This window comes from Strongylocentrotus purpuratus, unplaced genomic scaffold (genome assembly GCF_000002235.5).
Source record: "Strongylocentrotus purpuratus isolate Spur 01 unplaced genomic scaffold, Spur_5.0 spur5_contig_850, whole genome shotgun sequence".
Classification (NCBI taxonomy): domain Eukaryota; kingdom Metazoa; phylum Echinodermata; class Echinoidea; order Camarodonta; family Strongylocentrotidae; genus Strongylocentrotus; species Strongylocentrotus purpuratus.
Window position 1 is genome coordinate 1,207,271 of NW_022145558.1, and position 20,296 is coordinate 1,227,566.

Below are 20,296 nucleotides of genomic sequence, written 5' to 3' on the forward strand. Positions count from 1 at the left end.
AATGGATGTATGGTTGTATAGTTGTCATGTATATGGCATGTTTCGCCCGCCATAGTCGACGTATGTGCGTTTGCGTGCGTGCGTGTGTGCGTGTGCGTGTGCGTGTGTGTGTTTGTGTTTATCTAACATATGCATTGCTTATCAAATACGTATAGCCAACTTTTATAGCTCGTTCTTTCCTGTAGGACTAGGTTACTATCCGTTTCTGATTTTGTATGTCTTAAATTGTCTCTATTTGGGTATAAATAATTAAGTTGTTAACTGTATATGTTTGGTTTACATTCGTCTCTGGATCCCTCTTCATATCTCTCTCTTTGATGACTCCTATTGTTCTCAGCAGCTAGCTCCTCTTACACCTCCTTTTCACTCCCCCTAATATCCCTCCTATATCCTCCTCCTTTTAATTCCTTCCTCTTCTTCCTCCTCCTTCTCCCCCTCCTTAGGAGTACTTAAACATGAAAAAGCCGTTGGAGGGGATGAAGTTGAGGTTATGGCATTCATTTTCTACACGTGCCTCGTAATTTTGTTGGGGAAGCTAGAGGAGTCCCCCCCCCCCCCCCTCCTCCTTACATCATGATATTGTAACATAGACAAAATAAATTCTGAATTACCCTACAATCAAACAAACAAGAATCAAACTCAGTAAAAACAAAAAACAATTGAGAACACCAAATTAATTAATTTGAGAAACTAAAAATATATGGAGCTGAACAGAAGTAATCCAAATAAAAGACAATGACGAGAAGAAGTCTAGGAGTGCTCTGATTTATTTTGCCTGCACTACAGACCTCACTTTCCTTGCTTTTACAAAATATATTCCAATACATTCAAATGAAAGAGCAAGTACCCAATAAAAGAATAGAGAATGACAGAATCCAGAAAATTGAAGAACCAAGGGTGAAAGGTGAACCAATGAGGATGGAATGGGATTAGGATGAGTGAAGGGGGTAGTCTCATGAATAATAATGAAGCATGAACAAAAGAGACATGAAAATAACATAGAAATGAGATAAATGGCATGAACAGCTGAATGACAGGAAAACAATTTGAAGAACTAAGAACAAAACATTTAATCTATTACATAATCATGATAGAAGCCAAAATGAGGTTATTCACTGCACATAATGATATAAACATGGTACTGAAATAAAAAATGTCTATACAAAATTCAGAAATTTAACAGTATTCAATGTTGGCTACGTAGATGTCTTCAATTGTAAGAAAAGTTGTTTCATATAAGAAAAAAAAAAAAAAAAACGTTTTCGTTATTTGTTCTGATGTTGACAATTTAACAGAATCTACTATTCAATATGCACAAGTACCACGGCTATTTTAGGAGCATTGCATGAAAAACAAAAGCAAACTTGCTCACCGAATATAATACGATGGTAAAGAAAATAAAATGAATTCACAAATACATTTACATCTCTAAATATGTTCACAGACTTAGAGAGGTCATGGAGATCACATTTATTAAAATGACAACGGTATTTTAATCAAGCATTGTACTTTCTGAAATGCATTATTTGTTCTTCATGTCAAATTCTACTTTAAAAATGTTTCCTTTATATATAAAGATTTACACAAATCAACACCAATCACAAAATAAGTAACATATACTTTAAGTGGAATATTTATGTACATATATACTTGTTTTTTTACCGCCATAATTAGTTGAAGAAAAAAATAATGACAAATTGACATAAGAGATTTAAAAAATATAGCATAAAGAAGTCAAGAATAAACTAATGCTTATGGAATATGGAATACTGCAGCAAGACTGCAAGAGATATATCCAAAATCACATACGATGGTTGAAAAAGGCATTAAAGTCATACATTGTCTGCAAAATAATCACATATACTCAGCAGTTCCCAATACCAGTATAAAATAGAAAATAAAATGAGAAGGGAAAGTGTATTCAAAACATATGCCATGATAATTTTCTTATATATACATATATATATATATATATGAAGCACAGAATCGATATTCCTTACAGTGAGTACAGTTTATAACACAGTATGTTTTTTCTTTATAAAATTTGATAGTGACTATAATAGAGAATATAAATAGTTAAATGTAACCACTAAACTAATTGAAATATACCGATATTATCATGTATTATTAATGTTTATAACTGATATTGAGGGAAAAGAAGATTTGCCACTATAACAAATTAAGTTAATGTTACATTTAACATTCTATTCATAAAACCATGTATGCTCAATCACATTGCATATTTAGGTAATTGAGAAATTAAACTCTTACGTAATCATGATAGAATTCAAAATGGGGTTATTCACTGCAAAAAATAATGGTATGCACATGGTATTGAAATCACAAATGTATTTACACCATTCACCCATTTAACAGATTACGGTGTTCCAGTATTCAATATGCACATATCTAATCTCTTATGATTATGGGCATCGCATGAAAAACCAAAGCAAACTTGCTTACCAAATATATTACGGCGGTAAAGAAAAGAAAATGAATTCACAAATACATTTACATCTCAAAAGTATTTACACACTTTAATATGGAGGTCATGGAAATCACATCTACTGAAATGACAACGGTATTTTGGTCAAGCATAGTACTTTCTGAAATGCAGTATTTTCGGGTATTATCAAATTTCAGTGTATACACAGTTATATAAATTTCACACAAATCAACACCAATCAAAAAATGAGTAACATATGCTTCAAGTGACATATTTAGACATACTTATGTACATATATAGGCCTACTTGTCTTTTTTCCCGCCAGAATAAGTGGAAGAAAAGAAAAATTGTCAAGTTGATGAAACAAGAGATTTTAAAAATATAGTCAAGAATTAACGAATGCTTTTGGAATATGGATTACCGCAGCAATAGATATATACAACATCACATACGATGGTTTCAAAAAAAGGTATCAAAGTCACACAATGTCTGCAAAATAATCAAATATAGATAAACAAGAACAAAAACATGATAATCTTCCAATATATATATATATATATACACATATGTAATGAAGCACAGCATCAGGATACTTTACAGTTAGTACGTTAATACTTTCTAACGTAGGTATGGTATTACTTCAGAAAATATGCCATGGTAATCTTCCTATATATATATATATATATATGGAGGCACAGAATCAATATACTTACAGTTAGTACAGTAATACTTTCTAACATAATATGGTATTAATACAGAAAATATGCCATGGTAATCTTCCTATATATATATATATATATATATGGAGGCACAGAATCAATATACTTTACAGTTAGTACAGTAATACTTTCTAACGTAGTATGGTATTAATACAGAAAATATGCCATGATAATCTTCCTATATATACAGTAATGAGGCAAATAATCAATACATTTTACAGTTAGTAAAGTAGGCCTAATCATTTCTAACGTAATATGGTATTACTTCAGAAAGTTTGCCATGATAATCTTCATATATATTCATATATAATGAAGCACGTAATCAATATACTTTGCAGTTAGTACAGTAATACTTTCTAACGTAGTATGGTATTACTCCAGAAAATATGCCATGATATCTTTTTATATATACAAAGATAATGAGGCACAAAATCGATATAATTTACAGTTAGTACAGGAATACTTTTTAGTACAGTAATACTTTCTAACGTAGTATGGTATTACTCCAGAAAATATGCCATGATATCTTTTTATATATACAAAGATAATGAGGCACAAAATCGATATAATTTACAGTTAGTACAGGAATACTTTTTAATATACTATGGTATTACTTTAGAAAATTTGATTGTGACTATAGTAGTAGTGAATATAAAATAATAAGTTAACATTAAACTTATTAAAAACTACAGATATTGTCATGTATCAACAATGTTTATAACTGATATTGAGGAAAAAGAAGGTTTGCCACTATCAAAAATTGAGTTAATGTTACATTTAACATTTCATTCATAAAACTATATATGCTCGATCACAATACATATTTTGGTAGTGGAGCAAAGTCGTTTCCTTTTCTTCAAGTCTTCTAAAATGTGATATAAGTACCTCCAAATGAGAATACATACAATCAATAACACAAATAAAAAATAATATCTTTCTTTTCATTTAACTGCATGGTTGGGCAAATCCAAGGTAAAAACATGTATGTCCTATATATACCTAGCTCCATACATTGCAAGTATTGTTGAATTGTATGATGGAATTGTGAACATTAACTGACATGACAATATCAATTTATTTCAAGTTTTGGATGATTCACGCTCCAGTAGGGCTATAAGCTTGATACAGTCAGCAGATCGACTGAATCCGAGATGTGATGGGAAACTAATATGGGACAGAATAGCATGGACTCGCCCAATTAAAAAGATGATTGGATATTGGCAATCAATTTGAACACATGATCTAGGACCGTGACAAAATAATAATAATGCTTTTGGTTGTTCCAGCAGTTGTTATATGCTATAATTATAATACATGAACAGTGTACATACATAATTTAGACACCACCACGACAAGCAAGTGGTTCAACACAGATTTAGAAACATTAATTTAAGAGTATAATCAAATTCAAATCCATATTTACTGCAGTACAGAGTGTGATCCAAATCAGTTGCACTAGTAAGTATTACTACTGCAGTGCAGGATGAATATAAAAATGGCCGATTTGGGGTATAAAAGCTGACATTGCTTTCATTGATTGATCAACACCAAGGCCAATAACTGTATTTCTTTTATTTACAGAATATTGAGAAATACATGTATATCGTTTTATGAAGACATCGAAGATAAAATCTTGCAAATACATGTGTAAATAATTATGTATAAAAATGTCAGAAGAAATACACATACAAATATAAAGATTGGTTATGATATCTTTTCATAAGGCAAATTGTAGGAATTGAAAGACGGTAACATTTGCGAATTAAACTTTTCACCGCTGCTAAAAACATATGATCGTGTAAAAGAATATATTACAAAAATAATACTCTAATTATTTAATGTCAGAATTGTTCATTTATATATATATATATATATATATTGAATAAGGCAGACTAATGGAACATATTTGCAACTCCGAGTTTCACGCCTTGCGAGCGATCGTCAGGCAATCTAAGTATATATATATATATGTATACATGTTTTTTGTTTTTTTTCTTCAATTTACATGCATCTTATGTTTGAGAATAAAAAATTCAAATCATCTGTGACATTTAAATCAAGTATGTAGTAAGTACATCTGTACCTTGATTTCGTTTACATCCATGTGCTTGCCGAACGTAATTTTTCTCACTTGAGGCACATCGTTATTCAACGTAAGCTATAATGTCTTTAATATCACACAATGATTTAAACATTCAAACTGTACCTAGTACTCACATTTCTCTACAAGGCATAATTTCGTATTTATATCGATATCAATATCACATATTTCTTCAACACTCAAAGTGAACAAGGTTCTATAAACTTCTAACAATAATATCCTCGTACAGACCGAAACCCGACCTCTATTCCTGTGTTTCCTTTCTTCTACAAATACATGTAGTATATATTAACACAAAATATCAAACCTAAACTTTTGGTTAGTAAATGCCTTCTTCTTCTTGATTTGATATTGTTTGGCAATCAGTCACAGTTGACTATTTTTGCCACACACTATTTTATGAATTATATATATATATATATATATATATACAATCATATGTACAATTTCATGTCATAAATGACTATTTTTAGGATTCTTTCTCTTTCCATCCCCTTTCCTTCTGCTTATTTTCTTTTTAGACCCTATATTTTTTTCTTCTTTTTTTAGAGAAAATTCAATAAATGAATAAATTTGGAAAGAGACGGCCTAGCCTAGCAAGTTGTACGTACTTGTGTTTACGCGTACGTGCGCGCTCATATACCACCTCTGTATGCACATGTGTACTTCGCACACACCCCCACCCTTTTCAAAATGCCATCTTACCAGTCTTTGAGGTACATTTCGCAGACTTTTGGTTTTAACCTAGGTCACTCCGTCATAGGTGATGGGGTGCCAGCTGGCATGTGATGCTGGAGGCGATCACCGAATTGTTAGAAAATTCAAAACGTCAAATTAGTAACAAGTATTGTGGGCTTTATTGGTGCAAGAAAAAGGGAAAGAGAAGATAAGAAGGAAAAAAATAAAATCAATGTAATGGTTTTGATACAGTTGAGTCTCAAAATAGTCTTGTATCAAGACTTCCACATCAAACATAAATTATCTTCATCTTGTCACACTGATACAAAGCAAATTAATGTATACTGTCTGTTCTGATGAAAATAAATTAATATCATCACTTATAAAATGGCAGTATTGTACACTGTATTTTATCCTAAAATCATTTCTTGATGAATTGATGGTTTTCTGTTCTCTGAAATCCGATCGTGTATTAAAACTCAACACATTGCCGGTAAAATTCAATGGGCTAGGAAACATGATTTGTTTATTACACATAAAGAAAAAAAGAAAAGATTAAAAAAATGGCAATTCTTGGAAATTAGTTCACTGTCATAGCAAATCCAACGTGGTCAATAAGTCCATGGGGGTATGAGGCTTAAGGTGTGTACATCTTTTCCTGTAGCTCCCTTTTGAGTTGTGCAAATTTCACGGATGACTCATCTTAAATGAGGGTAAACAGGAACAAAAATAGTTATATATAACAATTTATGTTACTTTACTTTAATCCAACGATGCTTGTAGCACTAGGCCCGTTGATCAATCACTTGGAATGAAAACAACCTCTTCAGACTATCAAATCAACTGCATATTTCAATTTGACCAGGCCAGGAGAAGGGGAGGTTCAGTTAGAAAATCTGATCCGATAAGAAAACACCATAACAGGCGTGACGTGGCCAATCAGTATTAAATGCAATTCAAGGGTGATATCGTGTAAGTTACATGCTTAACAATTATAAATTGGAGTTATACACTAAAACGACACCCTTTCAGTTTGTATTATAATCATAATTGTTATCATGATTAATTATTTACCAGAAGCAGTTTTAATTAAACAAAGGAGAATTCTGAATCTTTTTGAAAAGGTTATACCCATTATGTCAGAATATGCAGTTGGGTCACACTGCTGATTAAGGCTAGCTCTAGCCGATCTGAACAGCTGAAAATTTTGGAGGTAAAGATTTTTGTATTGCGACCAGGAGTTAAACTCTCAAACAAAATTAGTAAATAATTAGTAGACAATTCAGAATAGATTAAAGAGCGCCTTTTCCTCAGTCTTCAATTTGATACTTACGTCCAAGTAGAAATACGTCGGCTACATATCCCAACCCGGCATCCTTCATGGCAGTGCGGAGTCTGTCCACCTGGTCCCCCGGCCTAACCCTACGTCTCCAGTCACAGAGCATCTCGTCGAAGCCTGACCTTGAAACACTGTTGAAAGTCGAATCCGGTCTGTTCAGGTACTTCTCTACGGCTGAATGCGAGAAGCCGAGCTGGTAGCCCAGACCCTGGACGTCCTTAGGTGTGAACAGGACGTTGGTCAAGGTCTCCAGCAGCTTGTCTGGAGCAAAGTGCTGCCGCCCTTGCCTGCAGAGCATCGAAACAAAGACGGAGAAGTTAGAAAGCAAATTCATGAAGAAGAAAATGAATTCGTGTGTAGATATAAGGGGTTAGTTGAGTTCTTCTTACAGACCGCAAATGCCTTCAAAGTGCATGGTTATTGCTCTTATGCTTATTTATGACATTTCTAGTGCCCTTTTAAAACCTAAAACTGTCATGAAGGTAACTTTATCATTCACATATGGCTTGGTAAACCTTAATTCTAATTCACATATGATGCAGCAAACCTTAAACCTCATTAAGGTATGAAAAGGTAAACCTTAAGCCCGTTCAGATATGACGTGCTAAACCTTAAGCTCCATTCAGATATGACGCGGTAAATTTTTAAACCTCATTCAGGTATGACGTGGTAAACCTTAAGCTCCATTCAGATATAATTGGGTAAACCTATAGCCATATTCAGATATGACGTGGTAAACCTTAAGCTCCATTCAGATATGATGCGGTAAACCTGAAGCCTGTTCATATATGACGCGGTTAACCTTAAGGCCGTTCCGATATCATGTGGTAAACCTTAAGCATCTTTCAGATATGACGCGGTAAACCTTAAGCCTCATTCAGATATGACGCAGTAAAGCATTAAGCCCCATTCTGATACGATGTGGTAAACCACAGCTTTTCTATTATGATGTAATGGTAATTTGCTTTATATTTCTGTATCTTATAATACCGACCTCAATGAATACGGGCATGGTCTTTGCTGCACGCAGTTGCTGTTTTATGAAGAAAAAAACGCTACGGTTTACTGCTTCGAATCTGATTAGGCATTTAGGGTGGGGGTAAAACAAGATTGTACATCCTTTTTTTAACCAATGTGGCGGACCCTTTGTACACAACTCACAAAAATGTTTGTCTTTAAAGGTACCTAAAATTGCGATAACCATTTTCTTTGGTGTTGTAGTCCAGTGGATAAGTCATCGGACTGCATATCACAAGGTACAGGACAATCATTACCAATACACTCTGGCAAGACATTAATCTATATTTGCCACAATCTACCCAGATGAGGTAAATAAGTTCCAGGTAGGATAAGTCCTTTGAACTGTGCCCTGATAAGAATGTGATATCACAACAAACTTTCTATATGGAAGGGTAAATTGGGTGTTACTTACGCGTCAGTGAGGTTAACACCGTAATCTGGTTCCGCTGTTGTTAATATAATTTAGGGAGAGAAAAGACATTGAAAAAAGCTATAATTTGAATATGTCCAATTCAATATGAATTTTGTTTTTCTTTCTCATTCACACAGTTTATAATTTTTTTGTTAGCAATACAGGAAAGACTGGAAACAGAATTGGAACGAAAAAAAAATGATGATAAAAGGTGACACAAATTATTTTTTTATCTTCCTGTCTTAAATTCTTGAAGTTGAATCAAATGAATGTTTTAATGAACCAATATCATTCAAAATTACAAAGTGCATTATAAAGAAGTACAAGAAAATAGTGATCATGAATTTCAAAACCGATCTTACACAGTCTTACACCAATTTACAAAGCTACTGATTAGGGGGGGGGGGGGGTCTCGATCAAGACGTTATCTTTTCTCATCGTTTTCCCCTTCTCCTTTCCCTTTGTTTCCCCCTCACCTTTTTCTTTGATTTTGTTCACGATTTTTTTTTTTTTTGGGGGGGGGGGGGGGGGAGGGGGAGGGTGCCACGCTCCCCTATTCGCTGCATTCCCCTGTATCTATCTACACCACTGCATATGGATACTTGCCTTCTATTGAAGTAGTGATGCTCTGTTTGACAAGTGTGGATGTCCCCTGCTGGATTGAGAGATTGAAAGTCTTCTTCCCATCCTCAGACGACGAGAACTCGAGCTCGAAGCTCAGGACACTACTCTCTTCCGCCAGTAGATTCCCAATCGAGATCTTAAGGTTTGATGTGGAAAGGAAATGAAAATTAGTGGCAGGTGGCAGGAGCTTGACCTCACATGGTTGTGAATTAAATAAGTGCTTTAAAACAATATATTTCATTTAGATGTGTCCATGTTCACCCAAGTTTCTGACCTTACAAATTTCACTTCTTGGCAAAAGCCTTGGATCTACAAAGCATAGATATTTCAACAATTGACAAACTTAATAGCATTAGTTTGGTAGAATTTGTGCATCAAAAACTAGAATAATCCACATATTTCATAAAGACAAAACAAAATCTACAAAATCACTCCTTTTCACCATATCTCTTTTCCTTTCGTTATAGCAAGTAATAAAGAACTAAATTCATGCTGATAGGCACCTAAAAGTTCTATTATTTTTCTGGATTTAGTCAAGATGCCCGACTACGTTCTGAAAGCATTCATTGGCTTTAATCAAGCAGTAGATTAATGATATATTAATATACGAATTGAAGAATTGTATCACATTTTTACTCACTGTTTTCTGCTTTTCTATAAAACGATCACTGAAGCACATCAATAGATACTTTGTCGTTGATTCTACTGAAAACTTGGTTGCAGTCGTCACGAGGCAGAAGGGTTTTGACAACTCTTTTTCGGCTCTCTCAATATCCTAAGATAAAACATGGTCAAAGTTCATAGTGAATGGAATAATACAAGTGAACCGGCTCGAAAGCATTCTTAACAGTTTATAAAGCTTAGTGGCATGTCCCTCTCCAACTCAAATTCAAGTACAACATGAAAATACATGTATTGAACAAATTATTAATGAAAAATCCATGGAAATACATATATATATATATATATATTTTTTTTAAAAAATCATTTCATTTTATCCGCTTGCATTTTGTAAGATATTGTTCAGTATTTTCTTTTTTTAAAGTATTGATTGTAATATCAAATTCATTATTTTAATTTTGTTTTGTTTTCTGAACTGTACATGTACTAAAAGACTTTGTTTAGCTGTAAGGGGTTAGGCTCGACTAGCACTTTTGCTATTATCTGGCCCCTTTTACCAACAAATATTTTCTCTTCAAGTATATTTAAATAGCATTGTATGAAATGTATTGCTGTTTTGCTGTCGGTAAATAAACCAAATCAAATCGAAATAGGATAAAAACTTCCAAATCATTTCTACCTTTATAGGTCTCCTATAGGGGTGAGTGACGTAAACACGGAGTGTGACTTTCCGGGAAGAGGGCATGAAGAGAGGCTGGAAGGTTACACATCTGAACTGTACTCCTTGGACGTTGGTGGAAGACAAGGCAAAGAGCTGAAGATGGTTTGTAGTGAAATCAACCTTGTCTTCGGTGATGTGGAAACCTCTTGATGAATTAGGAAGCAACCGCCTGCGACTGAACGTTCCTTGATGAATAAAACAGATCTTACAGCTATATTAAATCTTTTAATCTCGTTAAAAAAAAAGGTGTAGTCCACTCTGATATTAACTTGGTTTGAATAGGAGCAGAAAAATGAGAGACACAGAACTCTGAAGGTTTGAGCAAAATTTGATTAACATATTAAGATAATTATAAGTTTTTAAAGTTGCAATCTATGAAACACAAATTGGCAATTCTGTGATATATCGTATGCGGGATATCCCGTTTGTTTTGTACTGAAAATTTCCATTTTCTTATTTCTTGATAAAGGAATAGATGTTTGTTCAGGGGTTCAGTACAACTACCAGCAAAGTCATTATGAAGATGAAAACAGTGATTAATTCATCCCTTAAATATTATATAGGCCTATCTAGAAATGGTTAATACCTAGTCCTGTTTTGGTGTACAGAATCATTCCTGAGCCATCCATGCATTGTTTAGGACGGACGCAATGTGGAAGCACTACCGTAGCAGGTTCGACCAGTTCCTGAGTTAGAGAACACTCCACGACTGGAGTGATCAACACCTCATCGTCCCTGAGAGGAATCCAAGCAGCGCCCTCTATAGGTACCCTGATGGTGACCACAGACCTCATTCCCCTGCGTAACGCCCCGGTAGGGATTGAAATCCGGATATCGAGTTCACGCAGCTCCACTACTCCTCCTTTGTGATCCAGGATGCTGCTCGAGATGAACTCTACAAAGCCTGGATCAGCTTTGATGGCTGTAATGATTAAAAAATGACAAGGTTAAAAATGTAAGGGATAAAAAGGAGTTTTAATGGCAAAGAAACAGGGGTAGGAGGTCAGCTTTGCCGGGTATCTTTATCCAACATCATGAAGTCAATCTACAATTTTGGTAAGCCAACACGAACCCACTCTGTTCTATATGTTTCATTCACTATTTTTGGGTGTGGGGGAAATATTTGTGATCTACGAAGAGATGCCAAATATTGTATATCCTCTCTTGTATTGATTTATAAGGAAATAACAAAAACAATCATTACTTGCAGCTATGCTTTCCACCGAATCGTTGAAACGGAAAGCTTGGACAATCTCCAAGAGTCTTCCTCGGGTTCCTCCTCTCCTTAGCCATTCTCTGAGCATGTGCAGAACAACCGGATGTACTACATACGCGGGCAGGGTGACGGTCTTACACATGGCACGCATGATGTCAGAAGCGCCAAAGTGCAGACGTGGGGCAAGCTGAAGCAAGTCCGACATGGAGCACATCCTTTTGTTCAGTTCTTCGAGAGCGTCATCTAGAAATAATCACATGATAAACACAAAATAATAGCAATAACTATTTTCATTATTATTTTCATTATTATCAACATCATTATTATTGTTGTTGCTGTTTTTAATGGGGCACTTCATATAAATGCGCTCAAGGCATAAAAAGAGAAGAAAAGAAAGAAAATTAAAGAACATGGAAATATGCAAAAGAAAAATAGCTTGCAAAGTGAATCTAATGGGTAGTAACATTTTAAATAATTTACAGGGTTTTTAAACCCAGGACATCTAGTTTTTTGCAAGTGGTTAAAGTTAAGATACATTTCTTAAGAGCCTCCTCGGTACCCACACACCACACACACACGCGCTCAAACATCCAAGGCAAACCTGTTTGGTTGTCCTGAATATTGTATTCCAGGAGAAGCTCAGCCATTTTATCGCTCCTTTCCTTCCTATCTAAACCAATCCACGAATTATCAACGAGCTGTCTGGCAACCTTGGTCAGTGTTGTCAAATCAGGTGGCTCAATGAGTGGAGCAATAACGTCGTCCTCCAAGCAGAGAGCCTTTCCTAATTCCCAGGCCAATGGCAAACTCTTCACTGCCCGAGCGACGCTGTAAAGTTCCTCCGAAGCTGGCGGTCCTCCTGATTTGTTGATGTCATCAACAGAATTGTCCTGATCTATAGTAAATAAAAAGGAACCGTTTTGCGATTGGAGGCTTTCGGTACCAACATGTGGCAGAATTACTGAAATATATACTCTCTCATCAAAAGTATCCGTTTATGGTGTGTTCAGAGGAATTAAGGAAAAGATAAAGGAAAGGTCAGAAAAGGAGAGAAATATAATGATGAAATTAAGTTTTTGTTTACACTTCGACAAGACTTTGGCCTTTGTTTTAGGTGTTGGTACACAAAAACTGAGGTGATATGGAAAAAGAAAACGATGGGGAAGGAATGATTGATCAAGATCAAGAAGTTTATGAGCAGATCACAAAAGTTCAAGTATGAATGGTGTAGTACTGAAAAGAACCATCGGTATTCCTTTGTAGATGAAGAATAATCATGGTGCGCATAAACCCTGAATTACAGCTATTTGAGAGAGATGGTTGCATCACTGGATAGCGTTCCTAATCAATCAGTTGTTTCATGGAGTATACTTTTCTATACTTTCTATGGGAAAATTTTTGTTGTCACGTACTGTTTAATCTTTTTTTTTTGGGGGGGGGGGGCAAGAAGACAATAATACCATTCCCGAAGCAGGGGAATTAAACAAATTAAATCAAAGAATAGAAAATATTGTTTGATAATAAAGAAGATGTTAATTGCCTGAATCCGTAGTCCTGATGATTTCCACATAGTCCGCATCCGTTCTTTTGCTTGGTGGAAGTCTCCTCCTAGGTTTGGCTATGGTCTGCTTCTTTCCAGGCAAACTAACCTCATCGACAACTAGATATATATAGTAACAATTGATGATCAACAAATAAAACATCTCTATATTGTTAAGGGGCACAACGATTTAGTGTTTCGAATAACTCTATCAATTCCATAGCCCTTCTAGGTTACATCAGAGGAAGTATCGATGGTAATTAGACTTTTGATACCGAAAGTGTAAGTACTTGGTAAAACATGGGATACAAAAACACCAAACCCTTTGGACTTGCCCTAAGAAAGGAGGGGTGTGGCTCAATCGTAACCTCGTCCGGCTCCCATGACTTACGTCAATTGTAAAGAGTAGGGTGTAACCCAGCATGTAGTGTGCCTGTATACAAACTGTTAACCTTTCTACAAATCTTTGTGATAGGCTGTATAGCCCTTGAAGATTGACAGAGGAAGAAGAAGAAGAAGAAGAAGAAGAAGAAGAAGAAGAAAAAAGAGAGGAAACTATGTCAGAGTACGGCCTACCATGGGATTTCTCTGATTTTGATGCCGTTTGGATGGACTCCCAAACGCGCTTCAACGCCTTTATAGCTTCTGGTCCTGAAGGTTGATATGCTTTCCAACTAGACAGCATCTGGATGTTGGCATCCTTCCTGTTTGCAAACGTTCGATGCTGTATGTGTTCTAGCTCCGTGCGGTTGAATTCCAACTTCTTGCCAATCTCAAAGAACTGCTCTGCCTTGATCTGACTGGCAAACGCAAGCAGCATCTTGTCCGGAACCTCACTGTGATTGATAGTAAAGTGAACCAGTTATTACTTCGCGTCGGGTCGGGTGGTCGCGTTACCCGAACTTTTGTGACAACACACCCTTTAATTCATACAAAGTGGGTGGTCATGCTTGTGAAATAAACCCCTCTCATCTAAAATAAAGTAATCAAAATTACCAAACACCTAGTGAAAACCCCAGAGCAAATCTACGAATTAAAAGTCGCACCATCTTCCACTTTCGTTTCATGAAAGGTCGTGTAATAAAGCAACCATCCAACCGGACGATATGACCTAATGATTTGAGGTAATAAGCCCTTATTAACCCTAATAAGGCCGGGGGCCTTATTAGGGATAACATAAGGAATAAGCTGGCTCTTCCAAATGTTGTTGTCGTATTATTATTCAGAATGGTCTAATGAATATATGTAGTGAAAAAGAATGCTTAAATATGAATAATATATGATTTATGGGTAAAAATGTGATTTTTACGACTTTATTTGCATAAATTACCATAAATATGCAAATGAGTGAATTTTTCAAAAAATTAAAATTATCATATTATTCTTTACACTTCACTAGACATGTGTGCACATTTTCGCGGCGATCGGCCGCTACGCGGTCGAGATCTTAAAGGGGGGGGGGGGGGACCATAATGGCCCCCCGGCCGTACTAAGACCTCAAATAGCCCGGCCTTTTTAGGGTTAAGACTTTGTAGTTACTGTCTGTCTATGCATATCTTTTCACGTACATGTAGCTTTTGAATGAAAGGAGTTTCACTGCTATTCAAATTTACATGTCAAATCTTATGGCGTGTATTTCATCATACCAAAATGTTTTCAAAATAATTGCACCATGCACTGAATATTGTTCAAAGTTAAAACGTGAGTATAATCAAAAGCTACGAAGTCAATGCATGTGTTTTGTATTGATATTGGGGGTGTTTAAGCGTTCTTCTCAAGAGGACCATACCGTTCCGCACCAGAGGAAGCGCCTGAACACGCCTGAAAAGTACCATGAAATTACCATGGTTCTTCGTTCAAACTAGCATCCACCATAAGAACCATGGTAATCATGGTATCAAACCATGGTAATTTCATGGTACTTTTTTTATAAGGGCATGAAATTACCCTGGTTTGATACCATGATGACTATGGTTTTCATGGTGGATAGTAATTTGGACAAAGAACCACGGTTACCACGGTACTTTTGTTATAAGGGATATATTAAGCGAACCATTTCGCTCAAGAAGAGTGCCACGGCGGACCAAATCCCGAGGTGGCCTAGAGAGTGTCAAGGTGAACCGTACTGCACCTTGAAAAGCACCTGGAAGCAAGGTGGTCTATAGCATACATCACTGGAAGTAATCGAGCGCGCCAAATTGTGTTGGTTTGTGCTGTACATGTATTCTGAATTCACACAGTACTATACACGAGCTCAAACAGGTCATTGTATAGGGGCAGGCCAGGCGGCTCAATAGTTGTTCCAAATGGTGCGCCAAATACTCTCGCAAAACAATACCACCCGACACGGCGCGCAATGGCATGGGTTGGTTTGGTACGGTTCGCTTTAACACATCCTTAGTTGTGTATATAGTTGCATGTATCTACAGGCTCCATGTCTGCGACCTAATAATTTACACTGTATATGCATGCTCGCATAGGGTACATCTGTGTTTCCAATAATCAGAGTGAGAAGGCAATCTATTCTTGTGGAATAAAATTGTTCTTCTTCAAAGTTTGATGGGAATTTTCAGAATACAAAGAATAACCCAAGAGTGACCATTTCAGTAAAACATTCTTCCGTGTTCAACCTCAAGTCAAATATTGATGATTTTAGACATAGGGCTCTCCATCAAATTAATATACTTACCCAGTTGCAGCTGATTATGATACATGTCGATCAAGTGGTAGATAATGAAGTCACATATGGCCGGGGAGAAAAAAAAAAAGGAGAAAAAGAACACAACATTATAATAAGTTATAATAACTCCAAAGACATAAGAAGGAAAGAAAGATTTAAACAAATTTAGAAAAATACCCTTCTACCTGAACCTTTGATAATCACCCTTGCATGAAGGTGTGGTTAAACTTCACCTAAAACAATATAAGTATAATGATAAATAGTTCCCGATTCAGAAGATATTATGAGGACAGTGCCCCTACTGATTGATTTACAGAGCCCCAGCTATTTTATTATTCAGGGCTCCGTATAATAAAGAGTTGCGAATGCAATATATATGGATCAATCGCAAGTCCTCCAATCAATCTCAAGTGTGCAGTCCCCATCTCTTATGTACGTAGTTGCGATTGATATCAACTCTTTAAAAGACGGGCCCAGATGTACATATGCAGAGCATTAATTTTTATGTTCGACCAGGCCTTACTTCAATTTTTTGACCTAATTATCTCTTTCCTCTTTTCTGACAAACGGCTTCTCCCTTCTTTTTTCACATCAAACAAAATGTCCCAAATCCGCAAAGAACAAAACACTGGTAGACCATGGATATCATGGGATACCGGCATGCAGGTCGGTAATGCTATTGACAATAGATACTTCATGTGGCTTTCTTGCGGATGTTTTACCATATACTATGATCAGCCAAGAGAGGAAACATGAACAATAGCAAAAACCAGTCAAAATAGGGATGAAAACAACCACAACATCTTTATTCACTTTTCAAAAATTAAGAAATAATCAGTACAAACACTAGCACTACAAACCTGATAGTGATTGAATTTTCTCCTGCAACAATTATTGCTCCAGCTTATATTTTGTCAAAACTAAGGGGTACGGATTAAGATTAGGTTTAGGGTTGTAGCTGGGTTTTAGGATAGGTTTAGGGTTAGGGTAGGTATCAGGCATAGTGTGGTACAGGGTTGAAAATAGCTATTCAATTGTAGGAAATTACCGCGATTGATGCAAGAGCAAGTGCCATTCAACTAACCTGAAATCTCTGTCTGTTCGGCTGGCGTGTCCAAAGATTTCATGAGTGAGAGAAGTGTTTCCTTCGCTTCTTGGCCGGTGGCCTGGCTCTTTCTCCATGTCACCAGCATGTCATAGATGGCCTGCTGTCTGTCACGGAATCTCCTGTATTCTATGACATCCAACTGTGATATGGTGAAACCAAGAGCCACTCCCAAATCATAGTACTGGTCCACCGTCATCATCTGAGCTATCGTGATAACATCAATGTCGGGAAGGTCACTGCCGGAGAGCTCTTCCACAGCCCTGAAAAATATACAGTCAAATCTAATTTGGCGAACTTGTCCAGAGAGACGGCCTGCCTATGAAAATATTATACCATGTTTCCCTTGGATTTTGTTTCCGATTGAAACCTGTCTGTAAACTGCCTTTTTTGGAGGAGAGGGGGGGGGAGGTGGAGGGTTGAATACAAATTTCTTTTCAAAATAGGAATAAACTTTGACCATATATAAATGGTAAATCCTTTCTAAATCTGTTATTTCTCTGCGTTGACATTTGATATTTCATTTCATAATGTGAAGAGATGTATGGTGTCAATGAAGTGCAATGAATGATATTAGGTATGCATGGTTGTAGACATTTACTTGAGAGGTATCATGTATATCAAATATCAAAGTACCAAAAAGAAACTGAATACATGAAACATACATTTCTGACAACAACATCATACAAAAAGAAAGCTTACCTAATAAATGAAAAGGGCTCAGTAGATTCCTGGAATGTCGAGTCATCTGCAATAAAAGGGATTCATAATTATAAAAAGAGAAGAGATGAAATGGGTGAAAGATTTTAATTTTAATAATAATCATAATAACAATAATAATAATAATAATAATAATAATAATAATAATAATATGTCTTGTTTAGCAAATGGAGCCTTGTGAGCAGTTCTCCATGAGGGTCCTGAAATCATATTACTGAATACTACCGTCACATGAGTCTACATGTTAGGAAATGAAAACCACAACCATCGTCTCAACAACAGGAACAAGAACAAAAACGAGTAGAATAACACAACCACCAACAGTAATGCACATGATATGGTCGTATTTACCCAGGGTAGCCTCAGCAGTATTAATACTTACTCTTTATATCAATTTATTATTCTACCTTAAGCCTGGATACTATGGATCAGGCGCTCAGTGTTTTCAACGAGTTATTTTGTACTGGGTACCTGCTTACTTTACCTGGTGGAGAGCGGCAAATATATATTAACGTCTAGCCAAAGGATATTGGATGAACTTCGATGACTTTATTCATGTCATTCTAATTCCGATTCAAATTCAAATTCAAATTCAAATCCAAATCCAAATTTACATCCACATTCAAACTCAAGTTCAAATTCAAATTCAAATCCAAATTCAAATTACTTAAATAAACCTGTTTACTAATTATATGCATAATTTTTGGAAAATGTTCCCCTTGAAGACTGAAAAGCTTGCTAGAGGCTTATACCCAACAAAGCAATTATAATGTATATACAAAGTGAATTCCATCCATTTCGCATAGCAGGTGAATCAAGTAGCTGATAACAAAGGATTCCGGACAGAAACATGCATAAATTGAAATACATTTTTAAACAGGTCTATTGAGCCCCCCCCCCCCCCACTCTCACACCACCGTTATAAATCATGTTTTCGTCTTTAAACTAAGTCAGAAACAAAGTCTAGCCTATTAGATGGATATTCTCCAGCTCTCAGAATAATCATCATGAATTTCATCAAGCTCTATCATGGGGAATAAAAATATCCACCAACCTCTGTATCTGATGACGAATGCCAACGATTGAGCCCTCCTGCCTAGTCTTCCAGCCTGTGAAATCGTCACGTAAATGACTGAGAATTCTGCATCGTCCTCGTCAGAAGTCATTGATAGCAATAAGTTGTGTCTCTTTTGGCTGTGAATATCCTTCAAAGACAGTACCTGTGGGCAAACAAAAACCAAACAATTAACATTAAACCTGTGATTAAAGATCAACCAGGGGAGGTAACAAAAGTGGTCTTTACGAGCAGGCAGTCGTTATGGACAGGTTTCTATAATACATGGTTCGATAAGAAACACAATTCAAGGGAAATGCGGTCTTCATAGACAAGTGATCTTTCTATGCAAGTGGTAGCTTAAGGTAGATTTGACTGTATTTTATTCTATGCAGATACCTATTAAATGAAATTTTAAGGGATAATTTGAAAGGAAAAGAGTCGGTGAAAGTAAAAGAGGCGGTTAATGATTTTAAAATATGTTTGAATGCCAGTAAAGGAGAACAAATGTTACCAAGCATATTTCGATTTTTTTTTTTTTTTTGGGGGGGGGGGTTCATATGGAAGTGAACAATCAGAGTTTTACATTAAAATGTGTCTTAAAACAGCAAAGTTACAGGTGTTAAAAAAATATATAAAAAAGGACTTGTCAAGGGACGATTATTTCTATGATTTTACTGCAGAAGAAAAAGAAATGAATAGAATGAAACCTGCTTTAGCAACCAACTGTACATTGAAAGACCACCTGTCCATAAAGACCACATTATCTGTTTCCCTTGAATAGCGTTTGTCATTGTGTACTAAAGGAACCTGTACATAAAGACCACATGCTTTTTCTGTCTCCCTTGAGCGGTCCTAATAAAGTGAAACCTGTACATGAAACTGTTAAAGGAGACAAGAAAAGTGGTCTTCAATGTCAGATGGTCTTTACAGACAGGTTGCTTTAGGACAGGTTTCAATAGGAAATAATTTAAAAGGGGAACACCGCAAAAGGTTTTTATATGCAGGTAGGCTTTCTATACAGCTTTATATACAGGTTTCACTTAATTGGCACATGTTTTCATACCTTAATATTGCTCATCTTGCCTGCACCATCACAAGTCACTGAAATGTCACCGGATTTAGCTTCGATAGAGATCGGAAAGGAGCGATGTGCACTGTGGTATGAACTCTGCTTCTCCTCCTTTTGTACCTCCTATTTAAAAGAAAATGAACAGAACACAGACTGTATCTCATTCATTAACCATTTCAGGTCAAGGATATAGCTACGGCGACAGATCTTTCGCCAAAGCGGCACCCG

General features: G+C 36.0%; 1 protein-coding gene across 1 annotated transcript; it reads right to left on the minus strand.

The window, feature by feature from the left end:
• Positions 1–7,254: 7,254 nt before the first annotated feature.
• On the minus strand, positions 7,255–14,257 carry LOC105447014. Its single transcript, XM_030993841.1, has 9 exons — positions 14,014–14,257; positions 13,438–13,557; positions 12,499–12,792; positions 11,886–12,140; positions 11,268–11,603; positions 10,640–10,866; positions 9,980–10,114; positions 9,318–9,475; positions 7,255–7,570 (listed from the first exon to the last, which is right to left on the minus strand). Exons 1-9 carry the CDS (start codon positions 14,255–14,257, stop codon positions 7,255–7,257), a joined length of 2,085 nt encoding a protein of 694 aa, XP_030849701.1.
• Between the last annotated feature and the right edge of the window lie 6,039 nt (positions 14,258–20,296).